This window comes from Anticarsia gemmatalis, chromosome 23, assembly GCF_050436995.1.
Source record: "Anticarsia gemmatalis isolate Benzon Research Colony breed Stoneville strain chromosome 23, ilAntGemm2 primary, whole genome shotgun sequence".
NCBI lineage: Eukaryota > Metazoa > Arthropoda > Insecta > Lepidoptera > Erebidae > Anticarsia > Anticarsia gemmatalis.
The window spans coordinates 7,002,905-7,025,086 of NC_134767.1; the positions used below are offsets into that span (position 1 = coordinate 7,002,905).

A 22,182-nucleotide genomic window follows, 5' to 3' on the forward strand; every position below is an offset into this window, starting at 1 on the left:
ATTAATATTAAGCCTCAATTTCTGGGTCATATTACCTTAAGAAAGTGAATCTGCGTCATTGTTTGCGTTTGCGCAGACAGCCCTATCACGTAGGGATGTTGATGACGTACGTACAATTACGAACGTCGGAGTTTACTTCACGATTATGACTAAAGTCAATAACCTAACCACCCCTCCTCCCCCTACACAAAAAAAAATTGCGACCTCTGAAAAAAGCAACACCAATAAATGAAACTTTTCAAGGGACTGCTGACGATGATCATTAAACAAAAGACATTTGCTGTGGAATATCTACTTCAGGTACAGTTTCCATAAAATTTTAATTAAATCTCATTCAGATGCATTATGACATGATTATAGCGCTGTTGATGACGTGCGTACAATTACGAACGGACGAGTTTACTACACGATTATGACTAAGGTCAATAACCTGTTGTTCAAGGTTTGTTTTGTATCAGATAGGACGGCTGTCAGTTTGATTTCCGCTCCATATACTTATTTAATGTGGAAGTTTGTATCTAGTTCCTTAGTAGAACATTATATTGTTATTTTTTAATTGCAAGGAAAGGATTACTTTAAACACATCTTCCATGCTAGTCTTATATCGCGAGGAGTTAACAATTTTACTATAGTTACCAACCGACAATTACCTAACTAACATGAAGTAAAATCAATCAAAATTTCAAGGTAAACAAATATAATTTTGTAACGCGTATTACAACCATTAATATGAATCTTTTTATACATAGGTAAAACTCTTCATACATTGCATTAAGAGGAATTCAGTTAACGCATCATAAAATTTTACTTTTCATACATTTCAAACGAACAACAATAATTTCGTTATTTCAAAGAATTAAATTGAGAACATTGGTAATGTTTACTAGTTTTTCTGTTCATAATTCATTGTATTTTTCATTCAAGTTCCATGAATGACTATTTGTACGATTTCTTTGTGTCTGTAGTAGTTTACACCACAGACTGGTTTCCAGAAGTGACACAGAGATACATTGTACCTACGAGCAAAAGTACCGTAAGGAATTGCAAACAAAAAATCACTTCAGACGTTTTTCTGTATTTCATTAAAATTCCACGGTGAGTAAATTTAGACTTCGTCGACTGCTTTTACCGAATAAAAGCAGCATGCGTTTGGGAAGTAGATATTTCGAAGAAAATAATCTCATAATCACATTTTTTTAAATTATTAAGTACCTAGGTAACCAGCTTCCTATTGTACTTGCACTTTTTTCATTACTTCAACTATGAGATATGTTTCGACATTTTCAGCTTAACCTAGGACGAATTCGAGGAGCTTAGCTCATAACTGAATTGATGGCTCAGAGAGGTCTAGGTAGAAACCTAGACCTCTGTAATCATCAGTCGAACTTACTGATAAGCCACAGAACCAGTTATGTAAGGGACAAGATCTATTAACATAGTTTGTAATAAGTAACAAAGTTGAAAGCAATAACCCGTCTAATTTATGCTTGGTCTTTGTATCCGCCTACGTAATAAAAGGTACTGCATATAAAGTTTGTTATGGCGGCGTGAAGCATACAAACAAAATGAATCATTGCTTGATAAACTCTGAACAACACGTGACTCACTTCATTAAAGAAATAAGTTAACCTTCGTGCCTACTGTATGCCGGTTTGTACTTACTGACTATAATATAGGCTATACAGAATTAAAATAATATTTTAGGATAGACTACATTTCGCGTCTAAAAAGCGAAAAGCCCCTCAACATTATCTTGAACATTAATTTACTACAAAAATAAGTTACCTCATGTTCGGCAAACTCGCATATAGATATACTTACGAAATAAACAATAAATTCGGTTTTCTCAAAACTTCATAAATTTTATTCCATACAAACAACTATATTAACAAAGAAAACTAATATAACAAACTATATTATTAAAACAAATTAAAGTACAATATTACCAAATTAAATACAATTAGTCCAAACAATTCGTTCTACCAAGTACATTATTCGAAAAACAATTCATTATTATGCCAAAAAAATGTACCAAATTAAAATTACATAAGAAATAAATTAAGCACCAAATATTAATAAATAAAATATCAATATTAGAATCGTATCTCGAAAGAATAAAAAACCAGTAGATTACTATTCACAAACAATAGGTACTTTCTGTGATTTCACAGTAAAGACGAATGCATAGGACCTTCAAATTTAATTTACAGTCGCATTCTATGGTGGACATTGGTCAGGCGTGTTTCTATTCATAGACCTATCCAAACCACTGCAGTCTTACCAACTCCCACAGTCCCGTCTTCACCTATAGCTATCCAAATCAATATTAGTCCCGAAATAACGAAATAAGCGTAGAGGGGACAACTGGGAATATACCGAAATAACATTACAAAAACAGAAATTATACCAAGAATAATTATACGAAATAATAAATAATACCAAAATACATTATATCAATTAACATAACATGATAACAAAGTTTATTCGGTTGTGTTCTTCTTAGGTTTCGGTGGTGGCTTAGCGCAGTAGTTGTCGCCGCATTCACAGGCTGATAACTGAAGGCCTGATGCCATTTGCTTCATGAATGGATGAACGTCGTCACTGAAGAATCGCCTGTAGAGGGAATTCTAATTTAAAAGACAACTCCCGCACTAAGAATTGCTCTTGTGTCGCGGGGACTTTTACTAACATACAAACAACGGACACAAAGCACAACCAGACCCGAAACAATTATTTGTGGATCGCACAAATAATTGCCCCGTGTGGGAATCGAACCCACGACTTCCCGACGCAATGGTATTGACGTGGTGACCTTAACCACTGCGCAACGGAGACAGTCGATCAATCCAAGGATAATTGTCATATATAGAACATAGGATATCTAGAACATAGGACTAAATGGATTAGCGTCCAAAGTGTATCATGACTTCCTGGGCGCTTTTATTTACACAATATCCAGTCTATTATATACGTTGATTGTCACTGTAGTGACAATTTTTCAGGTGTAAATCCCCGGTCGGATCAAAAAGCCTAGAATTTTTTTATTCAGCTAATGTCAGTGATTGCCCGGAGTTGGGGCGTGCCTGGTAAATGGCAATAGGCTTGCCCGTTACGACACGAGACAAACATTGTAAGAGGCGAAACGTGGGTGTATTTCATATACTTCTTTCTACTTACATTTTCGAGCATAACAGGCATGATACTTATTATAATATGTACATGTATGCCCGGAGTTTGGAGGTGAACCCATCAATGCTGCGATGAATAAGTTAATTATATATTCATTGCAGCAGTAAGTTGTAAATATATATTATAATTCTTACTTACCGAGAAAGCATAGCCTTTATTTGATCTTGGTAATCGTTTAAGCTCTCAGCGCATTTCTTTCTTTGTTCCAGCTCCTCTTTGAGAGCTCGCTCCTATTACAAAACAAATAGAGAAATGAGAAATTTTCAATGTTTATTCCTATTCTATACTTCAAGACTGAGCCAGAATTCTCAAGAGGGTTCCGTGGTAACCGTATACATATGTGCTGGGTAGGGGTCTCTTTCCAGAATACGGAAACCTGAATCCTGGTTTCACCTCGCTAACATAAGTGTAGGTTGCCGACTTTACATCCTTTCAAAAACTGTTTAAACAAATGCATGAAAGGCTTTACCATAATGTTTACCTTCGCCATTAGAACGAGTGAAAATAACTTCGTAAACAAAGCTAGAATTAAAGCTCCCCAAAAAAGATCATCTTACCTTCAACAACTTATTGTAATCAATCTGTCCCAGCAAGTCTCTCTGATGCAGTTTCCTGGCCTGAGCGTCAGTCAGCTGTTTATGTTTAACCAGTTCTTCCAAGTGTTTGAACTGTTGTCGATTGTACTCTTCTTGCGCGCCTTCTTCTTCATTCGGCAGACCTTTCATAGCTTCCTTTTCTTTTATTATTGCTAGAGCGTTTTCGCTTACATCCTGGAAGTAATGTAGACGATTGAAAGGTTGATGCTTTAGTAACTAATGTTATACTACTAATATTCCACGATGTATAGATATACATAGCATAGCATCCAATCATAGAAAATAGAAGACTATTCTATTTTCTATATTTTCAATCATCCTCATTCGAAAGAAAGGGTCAACTTATTTATTGTTATTAGTTAATAGACAATATGCATTAACTGTGATATGTGATGCGTGTTTGTTTGTGATCTTTTTAATTTTTTTTTTAAATTAGTCCGCAGTCTTTTGCTAGCAGACAAGGTTTCTAAAATTATACATTTGTTCTTTTTTTGTTACAACTGTGGTGCCAAAAGGAAAATTGATTCGCCTTATTTGCTCCTTTTTTTAAGAGATCAATCGTATCTTTATATGAAACCTTTAATTACTTTCTTAATAACCAAATTTATCCTTATACAGAAGTATTTCAAAACGTACAAAAACAATTATATTTTCGCGGTAAAACCAGTAACCCGTTAACAAAGATGAAGTGAGTCATCATCGTCGCGAATTAAGTGTATATGGAATATTTTACCATGAGAGTCATGAGATGGGGAAAATTGAACAACAAACATTATTTACGTAGGATTCCTTAGTATTAAGATTAACTGTAAATATATGACACATGTAAATACGTCTGAAGCTTGAAATTATTAGCCGTTTCTAGAAATTACGATTTCTGTTTACCTTGTATTTGAAACATCTCAATATTTTACGAGGAACATAGTAGTATAATATAATTTGTAATTAATGCAGTGCCCAATCTCTTTCTTTTAACGACGGAAACTGGAGCACTTTAGAAAACAACAAATTGAAAACGTGCTAAAAAACTGCAAGCTTTAAAATTCTATAAAACAATTCAACACCGCGGTAATACTGTTGTTCCTCATAATTTACATATTTTTTATCGCTTAGTAAGCAGTTCGTAATGTGCAGTTTGCTGCTGCAGTTAGCAGTTGCAGCTTGCAGTTTGCAGCTCGCAGTTTGCAGCATGCAGTTTGCAGTTTACAGCTTGCAGTTTGCATTTGCTTTCAATATTTAAACGAAGTATACTTAAATAAAAGTATTTTAAACTCACCTTAGTATTCTGCTTCGTCCACTTCCTCCACTGACACCGTTTCAGGTCGACGGCATCTCTCCTCATACGCCCTTCTTCTTCTATGAGCGGCTCGTTGTTCACTTTGAGCACGGCTATGCGGTTCTTCATCTCTACGAGTTTCTTGTTACATACGTCCAAGTCGCGCTGGAATGGGAATCAAAATATTTAACTCTCTGAACTCTGGTGCGACACGCTAAATTGAATCTTATTAAGTAGGATTACAGCTCAATTTCACCCAACTTCAATTTAAACAGTTTTGTGTACGATTCTGCAGTCGATTGTTGATTGCATACGGCATTTGCACGATAATAATTTTTATTAGTGTTGGCAGACATTATTATGATCGGTTGCACACAAATTGATACTGTAAATGTAAAATAAATGGCGTTTCCTGTCATAATATGTCGTCGTCTGCAACCATCTAAGAGAACAGCTTTTTCTAATTATTTTGTTGGCTGGATAGTTGTGTAAAGAATCATGAAACATGGTATTTTATACATGTTTAGATCTTTTTTACTTGTCTGTTTTTGATTTATATTATACCTGTTGTGTTACCTGTAAATAAATAAATGCAACTAGACAACCCTTTTGAGGGAAATGATTTACGGTAGTGTCGGGCCAAAGTTAAGAGAAAACTCTTTCTGAGTCAACTAGTTTAAAGAAATTTTGAAGTAAGCAATTTCTATCGTCGTCATTATACTATGTTTTCGTTCTCCAATATTTTTAAGAGATGTTCTATTAAATAAATAATTAGAAATAGGGTATGTTCATTTTTAAATATTGTGCAACAGGTGAAGTCCTATATTTCCACGTCAATCAAAGTTATTGTGTCATTCTATAAGGAAACTCTCTGATAGTTTTAACACGTGTATCCGATTCATCAGTTAAACACTTGAGGAAATAAAAATTAAATAACTATAGTATATTAAAATGCACAAAGCGTATTTTAAGGACATCAAACAATGATTTCGTTTTCATACGTGCATAATTAAGTCATACACAAAGAACAGTTAAAACTGAATATTTGAGATGGTCTTTTCCTTATGAGTTACTAGTTTTTGCTCGCGACTTCGTCCGCGTGGTTTAGTGGCTTAGGGCAGAATTTCCATAAATCACAAATAAAAACAAAGTAGACAATGTTCTTTCAGGTCAGATCTATCTCTGTGCCAATTTTTGTTTAAATCGGTTTAGTAGTTTAAACGTGAAAACGTAACAGGCAGGCTGACAGGCAGACAGGCAGACATGCAGACAGGCAGACAAATAGACACAGTTACTGTAGCATTTACAATATTAAGTAGGTAAGTAGGGATGAGATCACACATACAAAAGGTAACAATGAAAGGAAAATACGTAAACCCTTAGTTTTACGTTAGTTTTGAATCATTTGAATCATTTTGTTTGTGACTACGTGTAAGCGTGGGTGTAGAACTTTGTACTACAGTAGTGGATGAAACAGAGATCATGACGGTCCCCTGCGTCGTAACCCGGAGGTCTATAAAAAGCCAAGTGCGAGTCGGACTCGCGCGCGAAGGGCTCCGTACCAAAAAACGAAATGAAAAAAGATGTTTATTCTATGGGTTCCTTTTTTACCCTATGGGTACGGACGAAACCCTAAAAATGAATAAAAATAATGACTGACACTTTTATACAAGACAATAAAATTTTGAACGAATATACTATTGCATGCATTCGTTCATTTTGACGAACAAATTTTAGTTCAGATTTTGACATGTGAACTTTTAAATATATTGGTTGGTTTCTCCCAGGTTCAGCATCAAAGTGGTGACGTGACACTTTTAGGAAGGACTTGAGCTACCTATATCTGCTAATAAAAGGCAGTTTTACACAACAATGACAGTAAAATCAAGGACTTTTACCTCTTTCTGCCTCCTTTCCTCCTCTTTAGCGAGATCAGCCTGGAGTCCCTGGTTAGCTATAGAGTCCCAAGTGTCACTGATGATCTTGGCTTGAGCCTCCTGTTTCTTCTTCTCTTCCTCTTGTTCTTTCATCATCTCCCGTCGCGCCTGACCCGATGCAAGACCGGCTTCTTTCTTTTTACGGTCGACTGCGAAGTTGTTAGTGGTATAGTAAGTATAGGAAAAAAATACAAGGAAATAAAAATCAAAAAGGGGTGCACGGGTGGCACTGAAAATAAATACGGTCGAAGTGTAAACGCCCTGCATAAGACCGCGGGTCCACCCCAAATATAAAATGTCCAATTTTTATTTATTATAGGGAACCTAGTTAAAAACTGACTTGTGCTTTTAGAATATTTAAATGTCTTAAAAGTAGCATAATTTACAACGCTGCATTCCCCTGAGTACGTACTGCTTTTAATTTTTGTTTGAAGAACCGACCACTTAACCCTGACTAATCAGGTGCACTCTCGTAAAATTACCCATACACTCGTCTACAAACAAACGTGATACCTAAACGCTTAGTGTTTAACAACACATACTCTCAGCCTGCTGCCTGAAATACTCCTCGGTATCAGCCTTCAGCGCCAGAGCCTCCTGCTTCAGTATCTCTCGGTCTCTCTCCCGCTGTTGTCTTCGCATCTCGAGCTGAACGTCTGTGTACTCCTTGTTCAATCGATCGCGGCGCAGGCGCTCCATCACGTCGTACTCCATACGAGATGCCTGAACACGTGGTTAATTGAAGAAATTAATTTATTAAACTAAGGATGACTGCATGGCGCACTGGTTAAGGTCGCCGCGCCGCTATCATTGTGTAGGGAAGTTGTGGGTTCGATTCCCACACGGAATAATTATATGTGCGATCCATAAATAGTTATTTCGGGTCTGGTTGTTTTGTGTTTGTTGTTTGTATGTTTGTGTCTTAGATTGGCAGTCTTTTAAACAAAATAAAACCATTGATCGAAAGATACTGTACATCAATCATTATTATGCATCTTGTAGCTTCCGGATTGCTTTAAGATGCGGTATGTCATGTAAAAGTAATGTCCTCCCAGCCGATATTTGTCTACGGCGGTCAGTATCATTGAAACCAGCCAATAAGACCTTTGCATACACAAACTAAGTGATGAAATTCAGTACTAAGTACTTAAGTGGGAAAGATGGCTAAGTTTAGTGCAAACGTAACAGGAAACTTGTACTACCACTACGTGAATTATAATGTGATCCACATGACAGTGATAAGTATTATGAATGTAAAGGAAAGTTTGATACAATCGTTTTTACCACGGTACGTACCTACCTACATATCCTCTATCTGGGGGCACGGAAGTGCCCCCGCAAGTCGAGCAAAAAAAAAGCGGCACGGCCGTAACATCCTTTTCTCGAAGCAATTCGGGCTATTTTTGACACCCCTATAATTTCGTTGTGGATAAAACAAGAAGCCTGGATTTTCAGCAACTAATCAGTAATTGTATAAATACGGTATATTTAAAATTTCAGTCAATTTGAACCAGTAGTTTAAGAATGACAACTTGTTAAAATTTTGAATTTTGTCACTCACTGATTCACTGACTCACTGACTCACCGATCATCAAAAGTCTAAGGTACTTCTAGCAGACTTAGAAGCTTAAAATTTAGAATACAAATAGGGTTTAGTGTCTTTATCATGGGAAAATTCAAATATTTTTTAATTTCGATCCAGTTTTTTAAATACACCAACTGCAACAATAACTTTGTAATCCTATATAAATGTATAAGATTACAAGGTTACATTTGCAGTTAATGAATTATGATTACTGTAGAAAATAAAATAAATAGGTACCTACTATATAAGGCATAACGAGAGGGGGGTATAGGGTGGGTAAGGGTGTTTAGCTCATGAAACTGAACAACATTCCCATAGGAAAATATGTTGAATTATGAAAAAAAAACGTCTTTCCATACAAATTGGACTTATGTTCGCTCTACAAAAAGAAGTGAGATGCCATCAAAAACATTCTGTAAAAACCTCAAGTCTCGCCGTAAAAAGTGGTGAGATCTATATAATATCAAGTCGATTAATCTATTTAGTCTCTACTTAAAGGACCTTCTGTCTTAAGTTATTACGTATGTTATTATCATGCCAATTTAAAAAAAAACCTTTAAAACAAATAGATCGACTTGGTCATCGCAAGAAAACACAAATTCGCCATTAACATTTCAGGAGCATTAACTTCTCGTCGTGCTGTGTAGTGTGATACATACTAATAATCAAATCATGCGATGACCAGGTCGGTCTATTTGTTTTAAAGGTATTTTTTTTTTAAATTGGCATGATAATAACATACGTAATAACTTAAGACAGAAGGTCCTTTAAGTAGAGACTAAATAGATTAATCGACTTGATATTATATAGATCTCACCACTTTTTACGGCGAGACTTGAGGTTTTTACAGAATGTTTTTGATGGCATATATTATTAACTAGCTGACCCGCGCAACTTCGCTTGCGTCACATAAGAATGAATGGGTCTAAATTTCTCTAAATTCCCCGTTTTTGTAACATTTTTTACAGGTACTCTGCTCCTATTGGTCGTAGCGTGATGATATAAAATATGCTTTTTTTTCACGAAAAATATTCTCGAAATTATTTATACTCTTAGTATATAGAAGTCGCGCTAAGGCATAGCCGCCATTAAAACAGTTGCCATGGCAACGGAATTTTGTTAATTCAATGTCATTATAGCATTGATTTTTCGCGACTTCGTTGAATTTTCTGAATTTTCCCGGGAAATGCGTCATTTTCCCGGGGTAAAAAGTAGCCTATGTCCTTTCTCGGGTATCAAAATATCTCCATACCAAATTTCATGCAAATTGGTTCAGTAGTTTAGACGTGATTGAGTAGCAGACAGACAGACAGACAGACAGACAGACAGACAGACAGACAGAGTTACTTTCGCATTTATAATATTAGTATGGATAATGAGTTCTGTGAATAATATAATCAGTGGACGATGCAGGTAGGTAATACGAGACCAGCTTTCCTTATATGCTTGTTATGTAATGGGTGTAGTTGTTTTGTACAAAATTCCGTTGGTAAAGGAAAAAAGTTAAATTAGATTTTTGAAAGACGGGAATGATTTATCTTTCGTAGCCTAAATTTCTTCATCGCTTTTTCTTAACAGGTTCTTTGCAAATCATGTTTTAAAAGGTCTGTACCGTTTTATTCGTAAGTTGTGGATAACTGTTAACGCCAATTCCCTTTTTAAAAGATAAGTTTTCTAAATATCAAGCAAGAACTTGAATATTACGGCAACCAGTACATTTAGGGATTCAATAATTACAATGCTTGTTTTTACAGGTCTTAAGTGACACAAAATATTTTAAAAGAGATACCTTTAATGTTAGTTTTTCATTTATCTTGTTACCATAGTACGAGCTCCGCTTAGTTTGAAATCAGGTGATCGTGTGTAAGTTCAAGGATATTTATTTATTTAGTGTCACTAGGATTACCCTAGCCTTTCAAATGAGCAGATAAAGGTTAAGTCGAACCAAGCCGAACTCACCAGCGCATCAGCTTCCTTCATAGCGACTTCGTACCACATCTTGTCCATCTCCTGTTCCGCCATCTTGCGCATTTTCTTCTCTCTCATCTGATACAACTGAATCTCTTCAGCCTCTTTAGCACGTAGCTTGACGATGCATGGATGAACGTGAGCGCATTTCGATCTGAAATTTCATGAAGACGAAATTTGTGGAAAACTTATCTAAACTGCTATTTCAAAAAGAGCGCATGTCTTAGTAACATGAGGTGCTCTTACTCTTTTCGAACAGTTGATTTTGGCAGGAACTTTTGTACAATACAGAGAATAAATAAATTATGTTTGATGCTAACCAACTCCTAAAATCATCTTATTGGACTCTAAAACCAACATCCACAAGAGTGCGATGTTTCCGTAAGAAGTGGTCTTCTATACGGATCTACAGTCTACGAGTATAATCATAACTTTTGATTAAAGATTTTTTTTAACAGCAACTCTCTGGATCAATTTTTGCCTCATAACCACGTGTCGCGCCAAAGACCTTTACTCACGAAAGTTGTCTACAGTCTACGAGTATAATTATTACTTCCCATTAAAAAAAATTCTCAACAGAAATCCTTTGAAGCAATTTGTGGGCTCAACACCACTGGTCTCAACACGTCTCACGTCCAAGTTATTTCATTCACTAACACTCCATCACATAAAGAGTAAACAATAACTAACAGCGGAGTATCCTTGAATCTGTCCTCATGTTCCTTCTTTCGTTTAGCGAGCAGATAGTCGAGGCGAGTGAGCGTGTCCTTCCATAGCAACTCAACGCCCTCTTGTGCTTGTACCGCGAACTTACGGATGTTTGCCTCTTCTTCTACTGCTAGAAGCTGTTTGAGCCTTGAAAATGCAGTATAAGGGGCTGAGTTACGGTTAAAATATTCTTGGATTAATAATTAAAAAACAGCCGTAATGTGGGCAAAAAAACAACTTAGGTATGTCTAAGTTTTGGGAAAACTTTGATTTTAAAGGGAGTAAATAATCTTAAATGGATACAACGTTCATTTTATTGCAGAAAGAAAACCGAAGGCTACGAAAATTTTAGGAACAACTTTTAGGTGTATTTGAACGACGGACTCACCTCCCCCTTTTCTGTTGCAGATCGTCTTCATAAGATGCTAGACACAGGTCGACCCGGCGTGCCACATTCTGAACGAGTCCTCTGTAAATGAAGACAAAAATATTCAGTAGTAAAGGACTTTGGCTATACCCAATTGCGAATCGATATGGCCTGAAGAAGGTCAATTGTAAGGCCCGAAGGCCTAACGTGTTTTTTGAGACACAGACCTATGACTTTACAATAAAGTAGGCTTCAATTATTCTGGGTAGACGCCCAATCAAATCAAGATACCTGATGGTTATTTCCATAAAATTCAGTATCAAGTGTTTGTATGTGCATCCGACGACGGGCTCTGTACTTCAATATCCTCGTGTACAAAGGCTATACTCACTTGCGATCACACTTAGTAAAGAAGCTATTAGTCTGTGCGATCTTCAGTTGTTCTAACGCATTCTCACGTCCTTTGCGCTGTTCCTCTTCTAATGCACGGAGTTTCTTCACGAACCTCACGTAGTGGGCTGTGGAGTCTAGGACTCGGGATGTCTGGAATAAAACGTAGTATTAGTAATACATTTACCCTCACTCTCAAATGGGCTGTGCCCAGTAGTAGACTAGTATTTGACAGGCGTTATTTAAACGCATTGAGATTTTTATTTCTCTCTCTCTCTCTTCCTGGCTATTTGTCCCATATGGTATTGAGATTTTTATTTGACCGGTGAAAAACATATAAAAATTCGTTTAGTAGTTCGTTAGTTTAAATAGACGGAAACACGCAGAGGAAGACTGTCTAATAATAATATATGAAATTATTAGGTATCTATACTTGAAAACCTCTCAACCGCTGTCGACAGCAAAACTTCTCTAACAGAAAGTCTACCTGTGACTTGTCTAGGCTAAGGGGTTTTTCCACACTTAACGGGGAACATGCTGTACCTTTAACAATCTTAATCTTTGCTGACCTACTTACTTCGAAAAGTATTTCCGTAGCATTGCATTTCCAAACTCTGTTCCCAATAATGATCATTCGACAAGCGTTTTCCGGTGACGTCATTTTCGAATTAAAAGAAAAATATCGGAAATTATAAGCCATTTACGGCATACACCATTAAATTACTATAAAATACATGACATTTAGAAGTTGAATTTATTGTATTGCTAATATTAAGTTTATTAGCCTATCACCCTGCCAAATTTTAAGCCTATCGGTTCAGCCGTTTCACATAAAAAAATGACAAGCTAGACTTCAAGTCATGGCAACATCATACCAAATTCGAATGTCAAAGTAGATAACGTTATTTAAAAACGCATTTGAGCTATGACGTGTAGTTGCTAAACAGCTATTGAATGGAACAAAGTGATTATAATAGGTACCAAACGTTCGATCTAGGACCTACGTAAGTGCATTGAGATAGTTGTCTCTGCTCAGACTATGGTGAAAGTGAAGCTATTGTCTACTACAGCCATGATCTTCAGAGACTTGACTCTGATTGCGAACAAGTATACTGTATGCTTTGTTATTCTTTTTCGGCCTTAAAGGTTTGATTAACTGAACGCGCCTGGTGTATTCTCGGTATACAAAAGAATTATTTTCTGCCATACTATACGTACATTTATAACATCACGCTTGTTATATCCTAATACCTAAGGTGCTGACTGCTGTATGAAATACACCTACGTTTCGCAGTATACCTATGTTAGTCCCATGAAATAAGGGGCGTATCTCATTGCCTGTATTTTTGGCGGATTTTCATGAGGGCTTCACCAATTTCTAATGAAATACATCCTTACTTAACATTTACCTAAAGATTTTCTGTGCGTTGACTGAAAAAGAAGATGTCTGTTGAAACTGTTGAAAACTAAGTAGGTAAACAGCGTTTGAGTAATCTAATTATACAGCATTGTGACCGGGCTCTGTCTGAGCGATATTTGCGAGGTAAATAAAGAAACAACAGGTAGCAACCTAGTAAACTTACATAGTAAACTTCAGGAACACCACGCGGTCCGATCCCGTCCTTCGGTGGCGGCACGCGCGGCGGCGGGCCCTTCGGACAGTTTGGATCCATCTTGCAAGCCTCCCACAACCGAAACTTTGAAATTAAATATTCTACAAAATAATGAATAAATAATTACTAAACAAAATACAAAAAGTAAACAGAAAACATAAAGCAATTGACAAGTTTTAACTTGCCGATTTTTTCTTAAAGTTAGTTGACATGAAAAACGGCGATATTATCGTCGGCCAGTAAATACAGAAGAAAAAGTTATTTCAAGTATTAAGCTATGAGGCCTCACAAAGCGGTATTCAGCATCTGCCGAGGTCGTGGGAATTACAGAGCACGACAAAGCACTTTTAACATATTGGCGGTACAAATCGATGGTATACCACCAGACGAAGAAAATGAAACCGAAGAAGATGGAGAAGGAAAAAAAGCAGAATTCATGAATGAATGCGAATTCAAAAGAATTAGGTCTGTGTGGGTCTTGTCGTATGGCTTGCTATACAAATAGATACAATGCTTCTGCATTTATCCTGCGCCTCGCGAGACGGCAGTCGTGGGGGTTTTAGCAGGGGGGAGGGAGGGTTAGCTCTCAACATATAAAAAGTACTCTACGGAGGGTAACTACATACATAGTTATTACCTACCAGTGGTTGAAAATAAACAAAGGTTTGACCTTGAAGTATTTAATCAAATGTTTTGTGATAAGGATAGTCTGCCTATCCCAATAGAGACAATGCGTGATCGCAAGTGTCATTTTAAGAGCATTTTTTTCTTAGAAATAAATAAAACGCGATTCATTCAACAAACACTTTTAATATTAGCTAAGAAACGTTAAAATTAAAACCAAAACTAAACATTCTTATGAAAAATAAACTGATTCTAAAACACTAATGTAGGCTTAACAAGCGAAGTTAAGCCTAAAAGTACCTATGTAATAGACTAGTCGTATCTCATTCGACTAAAATGAGAACTAACTATTTTGAAGCCAACTAGTCGTTGCAGCGAAGTATGGTTGTCGATTCATCGGTTGAAATAGACTAGTTGACTTCAGCCCTAATAACTTTAAATAAATGTAACGTAATTAGTAAATTAAAACAATCACTAAAATTAAATAACGTAATCCAGACTTACCATACAAAAAATCTAAGATACTTATTACAAACAAATTGAGAAATAATATCTAAACAATTATAATAAATTAACATAGGAAGTAGGTATTTAAAAATAAGCAAATATTCTACGACATGTTTCTGGAGATCACAATTAATTTCACATGTGGCTGAAAATCAAGAACATAGAAACAAAATTCAAGACTTTATGACGGTCTCCGTTCTGTACACGATATTACAATAAAATCGTAGGTCATTTAGGAAAAGAATCAGTAAAAATATTTCAATGCGACAGCCACCTATAACGAAATATAAATTTTGTTATTGTCTGTAGAAAAATTCCGTCCAAACTACAACCACATCACAATAAACGAATGCTCATAATATTATAATGTAACGGGTTTTAAACGCGATTGAAAATTAAAGTTTCGAAAGTATCCTAATTCCTAACCACGGTCGATGTAACTCGATCGAAACGTCGGGTAAATAAACTAGGTATCTTAATCTTTAATTTTCAATTGTAAGACCCGTTACATTATTATAATTATGTGTGCAAGTTGTGACAGTTTAAAATCATTAATTAAACGATTGCTCCTTTACGCAAATTGACGTGTCATCTTCGAAACTTATTTGTTTCTAACAGGCGCAGGTGGGTCCGCACAATAGTCAGGCATAGGACCACACGGACACTTAGGTCTCATCTTCAGTCCTGAAGCCATCTGCTTCATGAACGGATGAACGTTGTCGCTGAAGAACGGCCTGTATAAAAAGTTACTATTAAAATATACCAGTTGGCAAAGTAAATGAAACGAATTGTAACGTAAAATGCGTGTTCGCGTTAACTCCCGTAATTTAATCCTACATCCTACAAATATTATAAATGCGAAAGTCTGTGAGTATGTATTGATGTTTGATACTATTTCACGCAAATACTACAGATCCGATTACGATGACATTTGGTATGTGGGTAGCTGAAGGCCCTGAATAACACAGGCTTGGTATCCCGAAGTTCTCGAGGGATCGGGATATATATAAAGCATAGATACATAAGAAAGCAGTCACAAAGAACTACATGTTATAGTGAGTGATATTCATGTATTTTATAACAATAGGGAGTGGATTTCGAGATCTTGTAAATAAATGAAGAAAGTATATTGTACGTACCGACACAGCATTTTGTTAATTTGTTCTTGATATTCCTTGGCGGCTAATTGACACTTCTTTTCTTCGTTCTTTGCGTCCTCAAATGCCCGTTTCTGTGACAAAAGATATGAATAATAAAATAAACATGTATCAGTCTTTGTCAGTTTCTGTTTGTTTTTCTGTTCTGTTTTTAAAGACAACTCCCGCACTAAGAATTGCTCTTGTGTCGCGGGGACTTTTACAAACATACAAACAACGGACACAAAGCACAACCAGACCCGAAACAATTATTTGTGGATCGCACAAATAATTGCTCCGTGTGGGAATCGAACCCACGACGCCACGGAGGCAGTCAAAAAAGTTACATCTATTCCGGCTAGTCACATTTGTGGCTAGCGTATAAGTAAGCTTTCTGTGTTTTATTATTGGCAATTGCTGGCAATTAGACTACCTACATACCTTAAAAAGCTTATTATTCTGTATCTAAGTAGTTGACTAAATAAGTCTGGTGCATTTTCATATTTTGTACTTTTTGATTATCAAACAAGTTAATGTTTATCAACTGAGAATTAGACTACTTACAAACTTACTTCTCTGGTCTCTGCCTACCTCTACGGATTGAAGGCGTGATTTCATGTATGTATGTCTGAATGTATGTATGAATGTTTGTATGTTTGTATGTATGTATGAATGTATGTATAGTATATGAACTACTCACCTTCAAAAGTTCATTATATCTAATCTGATTGACGACGTCGCTCTGGTGCAGTTTCCTAGCTTGTGCGTCAGTGAGTTCTTTATGTTTAACAAGCTGGTCTATTTGCTTCAACACTTGACCGTCGTACAAGTACTGGTCCGCGTTCTCAACGAGACGCATTGCTGCCTTCTCTTTAGCTTGTTGTTGGGTTGCTTTGCAGATTTCCTGAAGGAAGATGTAAGGGAATGTAAAGCCAACCAGTAGTTTCTTACTTAATGACCACTTAATATTAATGACAGAGAATTACTGACAGTCCTGGGACGTTCTAAGGTCATGAAAACTAAAACACCAAGTTATATTGACTAAAAACTTGCCCTATTGTAGATTTAAATAGGTAGTGCCTGTGACTTTGTCCACATAGATTCTGAAGTAAAAACTATCTCAAATGTCAATCCAAATTACAGACTATAATATGAACTATATTTCATCTAAATTCATGTAACAGTTTTTACGAAAAAAGTAACAAACATTCATCAATGCTCACAAACTTTCATATTTATAGTATAAATACGACGCAGGACTCTGTATAACTATATTATAAACATATAATTATAATAATATATACTTACAATTTTCAAGTTCCTAGTATATTTCTCGTACAGACATCTCTCGAGATCCTTCTCGTCTTGTCGTCGCTGTCCCTCCGCTAAGATCATAGGCACGTTGTCGTGTCTCATTGTGTCAATGCGGTTCTTCATCTTTATCAGTTGGCGGTTACACTCGTTTGTGTCGCTCTGAAATTAACACGTTTATGTTTAAAACACACCAAAATATGTCGGTAAAACAGTTTTATACTAATTTATCTGAATGTCTGGCTCAATACAGAGAAAAGATTTTGTAAAACTAATAACCTTGCCTATGCAAATGACAAAAATCTTAAGACTAAAGAATAAGGTAATAAATTATTAAATGATAGGCGCCATAACTCTAGAACCGGACCTAGAAAACAGAAAACGAAAACCTAATCACATGCTATAAAAGCATGTATCCCATATCCCGTATCTCCATCTAGATCTGTCTATAATACGTACCTATGTAAAATATCAACGAAGTACATAAGTAGACAGCCCCATGAGAAATAGCATAGTAGCGCGAAGCTTGGTAACGTGCCCAGTAAATGACAATAGAATCGCCCTATTAACTATTACATGGGACTAACATTGATCATAGCGAAACGTGGGTATATTATTTCGGGTAGATATAACAGGCATGATATTATGTATGTATTTATGTACAATCCCATGAATTTGTTTCTGATAAATGTATATTTAACGTTTCTAAAACTCTCTTTTCACAATCAACATGTAAGACAAAAAATTAAACAAAATACGATTTTCCCCACCCACCTGTTTTCTCCTTCTAAGTTCTTCTTCCTTCCTAATATTATCCAGCCCTTGTCCAGTGAGCGAGTTCCACGTGTCAGCTATGAGCTGGTCATCCGCCTGCCTCTTGGCGACCGTCTCCATACGGTCCTTGATCATATCCTCCATGTCTTGACGGAGCTTCGCGTTCTTCTCTTGTAGTTGACGTTGCTCTGTGGAGAGAAGTTGTTTATGGTCACTGAATGTGAATCGTTAACTAAGGAGATTTGAAATGTTTTTCGACTAAGTAGTTCTAGAGTTCTAAATGAAAAATACTTCAATATACTTACATATACAGTTCCACATTGCGAATTTATCTTGTATAGCGTAGGTATACACAGACAGACAGACATTTTTCTTTTGAAATAAAGAGTTGGAGACATCAAGTCGTCAACAGACTGATGACAGGTTGGCGACTTTACGGGCCATGTTGTGTAGACTTTATTACATAAATAAATAAACGTACTACACCAGAAGCAAAACTTGTGGCTCGCAAAAATATATGTTCTGTATGGGAACCCAACCCTCTAACACAATGGTAGTGGCGTAGCAACCACCTTAACCACTCCGCCACTGAGACCGACAAAAGGCAGATCTACATTTTTTTTTAAGTTTGAGGTCTACTTTGGTGTACTAACTCTCTTCCTCCTTCCTATCAGCCTCATCAATAAGTCCTTTCATCCACAGCGCCTCTTGCCGCAGTAATTCCTTGTCCTTCTCCTTCTGTATACGACGCTGTTCCAGTTGATCTTCAGAGTACTTCTGACACAACTTGTCGCGACGCAGACGGTCTATTACGTCGTATTCCATGCGAGCCGCCTACGAACAATGGTAGCTAGTTTCAATAATGAGTTTAAAAAAGGACTTCTTAAGAGTAAAGGAAGAAAATTTTAAGATACTGATAGTATAAAACGTATGATGAACTTGTTTTAAGTAAGGGGTACGGCTGAATGGCTTTAAACAAAAATCTCGACTTGAAACAATTCAGATGACCAACATTTTTTTTAAATCTTCTAGCCGTTGTTATAAAAACGAAGGATACTGAAGACAATAGTTGCCTTTGCTCATCTGTCAAGCCTGCGAAGAAAACGTGAGCGAAGAACGTACCGTCTTTCCCATGCGAAATCATGTACGCTTCTAATCACGCGCGAAAGAGCGTGTGTATAAAGGCACCTATTTTGAGTAACAGAGAGTTACGATCCTTCTTCTGGAACAGAAAGTTCCAGTCACCCACACCTAAAACTACATTTCTTCCTTTTACATAAAACGCCTATTGAAAAAGTAGCTGCAATACAATACTACGAGTAACTCACCAACGCATCAGCTTCCTTCATAATAACTTCATTCCACATCTTGTCCATCTCTTGTTCCGCCATCTTGCGCATTTTCTTCTCTCTCATCTGATACAACTGTATCTCTTCAGCCTCCTTAGCACGTAACTTGATAATGCACGGAAGCACGTGGGAGCATTTGGTTCTGGTGCAAATAAATGATATTAACTACTTAGCCTTAGCAAGAATTCTCGACCAAACTTACCTCTTCACTCTTTACACCATAACGCACTAAAAGATACGCAGTGATTTATTAATGATTGATTTAATCATTTAGTTGGCACTGCAGAGTATTTACCTGACGCGAACAGAAGATTTTTTAGGATCCACACACACATTATCTTTGGCAAACCTGCTTTAAGTCTTAGAAGTACAAATACGGTTGCTGTTTTGTACAATTCTTACTGAACGATTTAACAGAGATTTTCCAAATCATTTAATGCTATACGTATAACACGAATCTATCGTAATTCAATCTAAGCGCCTACAGAAAAAGCAATAGCAACACGCAAAACAGAAGCACAGAAACACAACTAACAAAGGCGTATCCTTATATCTATCTTCGTGTTCCTTCTTCCTCTTGGCTAGTAAGTACGCCAGTCGCTCCTTCTTATCCTGGAATATAGCTTCGGCACCAGCTTGGGCTTGTACTGTGAACTTACGGATGTTCTCCTCTTCTTCCACGTTTAATAGGGCTTTTAGTCTGAAAGTAGATGTAAGTGCTAATTGCTGCAAATATACTCTTTTTTATATTATAATTGTAAAGCTTGTAATACTCGTTAGTTTAGTGTAGCCAAAAGTAAACAACACCGTGGCGCAGTGTTTAAGGCCTCATCACTACCACTGCGTCGAGAAGTTCGTGGGTTCGATTCCCACACAGAACAATTATTTGTGCGATCCATAAATAGTTGTTTCAGGTCTGGTTGTACTTTGTGTCCGTTGTTTGTTGAAGTACCCGTAAGAGCAATTCTTAGTTCGGGAATTCTTTTAAAAAATATTAAGTAAGTAGGATATACTTACTTAATACTTTTTATACTACTTTTTATATACTGACATTATAAATCCGAGTAAGAAAAGCATATTATACCTAAATAAATAAATATTAAATACACGTTTATATCTGTGCACCATAGTGCTAATGTTGCCTAGGAATTAATGGAACATCATAACAAGTTTCGTGAACATAATTAGGTAGGTACCTCTGCCTTTTCGCGACGAGATCCTCTTGATACGCGTCCAAACACAGTTGAACTTGGTGTGCCACTTTGTGTATGTGATATCTGTGCATAGCATTATATTTAGAAGTATAAAATTAATCATAATTTGCACCCATTATGGCCAAACTGTCGGTACACTCAATGAGAGAAAGACCATAAAAGGAGACTCCCCATTCCCTAACATAGTCATGTTCTAATTCCAAATCAAGCAAGTTTATCTTACGCGTGGCAGTATTATACGTGTAACTGCACGTTTGGCGCAGTGGTTTAAGCGGTCACCTCGCCGCAACAACCATAGCGCCGCGTGTGGTGGGTTCGAATCCCACCCGGGACAAATCTTTGTGTGATGAGCACGAGTATTTGTTCTGAGCCTGGATGTTAATGTATCTATATAAGTATGTATTTAGAAGTATATAAGTATGTTTATCAGTTATTTGGTTACCATAGTACAAGCTCTGCTTAGTTTGGAATCAAATGACCGTGTGTGAGTTGTCCCATAATATTTATTTATTTATTTATTTATTATATTTTGAACGGTTATTGATGAATGATGTGTTGCCTTAGATCAGTTCCGTAGAAGCCGAAGGCTAACGTAGATACTATTCGGTTTCCATTGTTCTTTTACCTTTTACCTAATCGGTATAGCAGCTTACTAACTTTCGATCGCAAGCAGCAAAGAAATCATTGTACTGTGCATCTCTGATCACTTTGAGTTTCTGCAAGTACGCGACACGTTGTTCTTCCTCCTCCTCGCGTAGTTTCTTCACAAAACGTACGTAACGGAACGTCGAGGTTAGCACCCGAGACGTCTGATACATGGAAACAGCAAATAATTATTGAGTAACTATTACATGAAGCAAAAAGAACATCGTCAAGAGCTTCCTCTGTCTAAGTAGCAGCTAACCTTCACAAAATTTCAATTTCTACCTACGGAATTCAATTAATACCTACGGAAAGCTCGGAAAGGAAACTTTGCAAAGTTCTTACTCATTAATTATGTGTTCAGAATGGACACCAAGAAAAAAAATCTGTGTAGGTATTTCTCATATAGGTGATAAATACAAATCATAGAGAGAACTTACAAGCCCTGCAAAGTTCAAAATTAATGTTTTACAATAATATTTTTTTAACTTACATAATAACAATCGGGGGCACCCCTTGGGCCCATTCCATCTTTGGGTATAGGCTGCCGCGGCGGCGGCTCCGGGCAGAGCGGGTTCATTTCAAAACCACGTATATTCTACTTATGAAAAATAACAAAAACTTGACGAATAATCTACAGTAAGTTTTAATCTTCAAACAAAATATTAAATTAAATACGGTACGTGCAAAGTTTATTGACAATAATGACATTTATACATTATTTTTTTGTTTGTTGGTCTTGGTTGTGTTATCGGCCAGGTATTATATTTTATACTGAATTTATTTTACTCGGTACATGATATTGTACCTGTTTTTGTATATGGATGGCCAATGGCATGTTTAATCGTTCGATTTATAAATTCAAATTGTTTGTTCTCAGAAAGAACAATTTAATTTTGAATAACACTAACATTCTGTCGTGTTAAAAAGTTTTTTTTTTATCTACAAAAACTTAATGCTCAATATAAGTATAAAGATGGTTCTTAATTTAGGGAC

The 22,182-nt window shown here is 36.4% G+C and overlaps 2 protein-coding genes across 3 annotated transcripts; both read right to left on the reverse strand.

The window, feature by feature from the left end:
* Positions 1-1,867: 1,867 nt before the first annotated feature.
* On the reverse strand, positions 1,868-13,804 carry LOC142983170 (uncharacterized). The gene is made up of 11 exons (XM_076130048.1): positions 13,600-13,804; positions 12,018-12,169; positions 11,648-11,728; positions 11,242-11,406; positions 10,543-10,705; positions 7,541-7,721; positions 6,960-7,147; positions 5,062-5,226; positions 3,747-3,959; positions 3,328-3,419; positions 1,868-2,613 (listed from the first exon to the last, which is right to left on the reverse strand). The coding sequence occupies exons 1-11, from the start codon at positions 13,687-13,689 to the stop codon at positions 2,481-2,483; spliced, it is 1,623 nt and encodes a 540-aa protein (XP_075986163.1). The 5' UTR covers positions 13,690-13,804; the 3' UTR covers positions 1,868-2,480.
* A 630-nt stretch (positions 13,805-14,434) lies between these two features.
* LOC142983138 (uncharacterized) lies at positions 14,435-21,914 on the reverse strand. Of its 2 annotated transcripts, XM_076130001.1 has the most exons (11): positions 21,680-21,914; positions 21,202-21,353; positions 20,527-20,607; positions 19,866-20,030; positions 19,310-19,472; positions 18,635-18,815; positions 17,982-18,169; positions 17,205-17,369; positions 16,597-16,800; positions 15,900-15,991; positions 14,436-15,494 (listed from the first exon to the last, which is right to left on the reverse strand). In XM_076130001.1, exons 1-11 carry the CDS (start codon positions 21,764-21,766, stop codon positions 15,362-15,364), a joined length of 1,611 nt encoding a protein of 536 aa, XP_075986116.1. In that variant the 5' UTR covers positions 21,767-21,914; the 3' UTR covers positions 14,436-15,361. The 2 variants fall into 2 exon arrangements, with proteins under 2 accessions (XP_075986117.1, XP_075986116.1); XM_076130002.1 differs by lacking the exon at positions 20,527-20,607 and having other exon boundaries at positions 14,435-15,494.
* Positions 21,915-22,182: the final 268 nt, after the last annotated feature.

What these genes read in the sequence shown, in the direction of transcription:
- LOC142983170 (XM_076130048.1), bottom strand. Translation starts at nt 13,689, where the DNA reads ATGGATCCAAACTGTCCGAAGGGCCCGCCGCCGCGCGTGCCGCCACCG. An exon ending in TGAAGGAAGCTGATGCGCTG is followed by an intron (nt 7,722 to 10,542) that starts GTGAGTTCGGCT and finishes CCACGTGTTCAG; the next exon opens with GCATCTCGTATGGAGTACGA. An exon ending in AGGAAAGGAGGCAGAAAGAG is followed by an intron (nt 5,227 to 6,959) that starts GTAAAAGTCCTT and finishes TTCCCATTCCAG; the next exon opens with CGCGACTTGGACGTATGTAA.
- LOC142983138 (XM_076130001.1), bottom strand. Translation starts at nt 21,766, where the DNA reads ATGAACCCGCTCTGCCCGGAGCCGCCGCCGCGGCAGCCTATACCCAAA. An exon ending in TGAAGGAAGCTGATGCGTTG is followed by an intron (nt 18,816 to 19,309) that starts GTGAGTTACTCG and finishes CATTGTTCGTAG; the next exon opens with GCGGCTCGCATGGAATACGA. An exon ending in AACTTAGAAGGAGAAAACAG is followed by an intron (nt 17,370 to 17,981) that starts GTGGGTGGGGAA and finishes TGTTAATTTCAG; the next exon opens with AGCGACACAAACGAGTGTAA.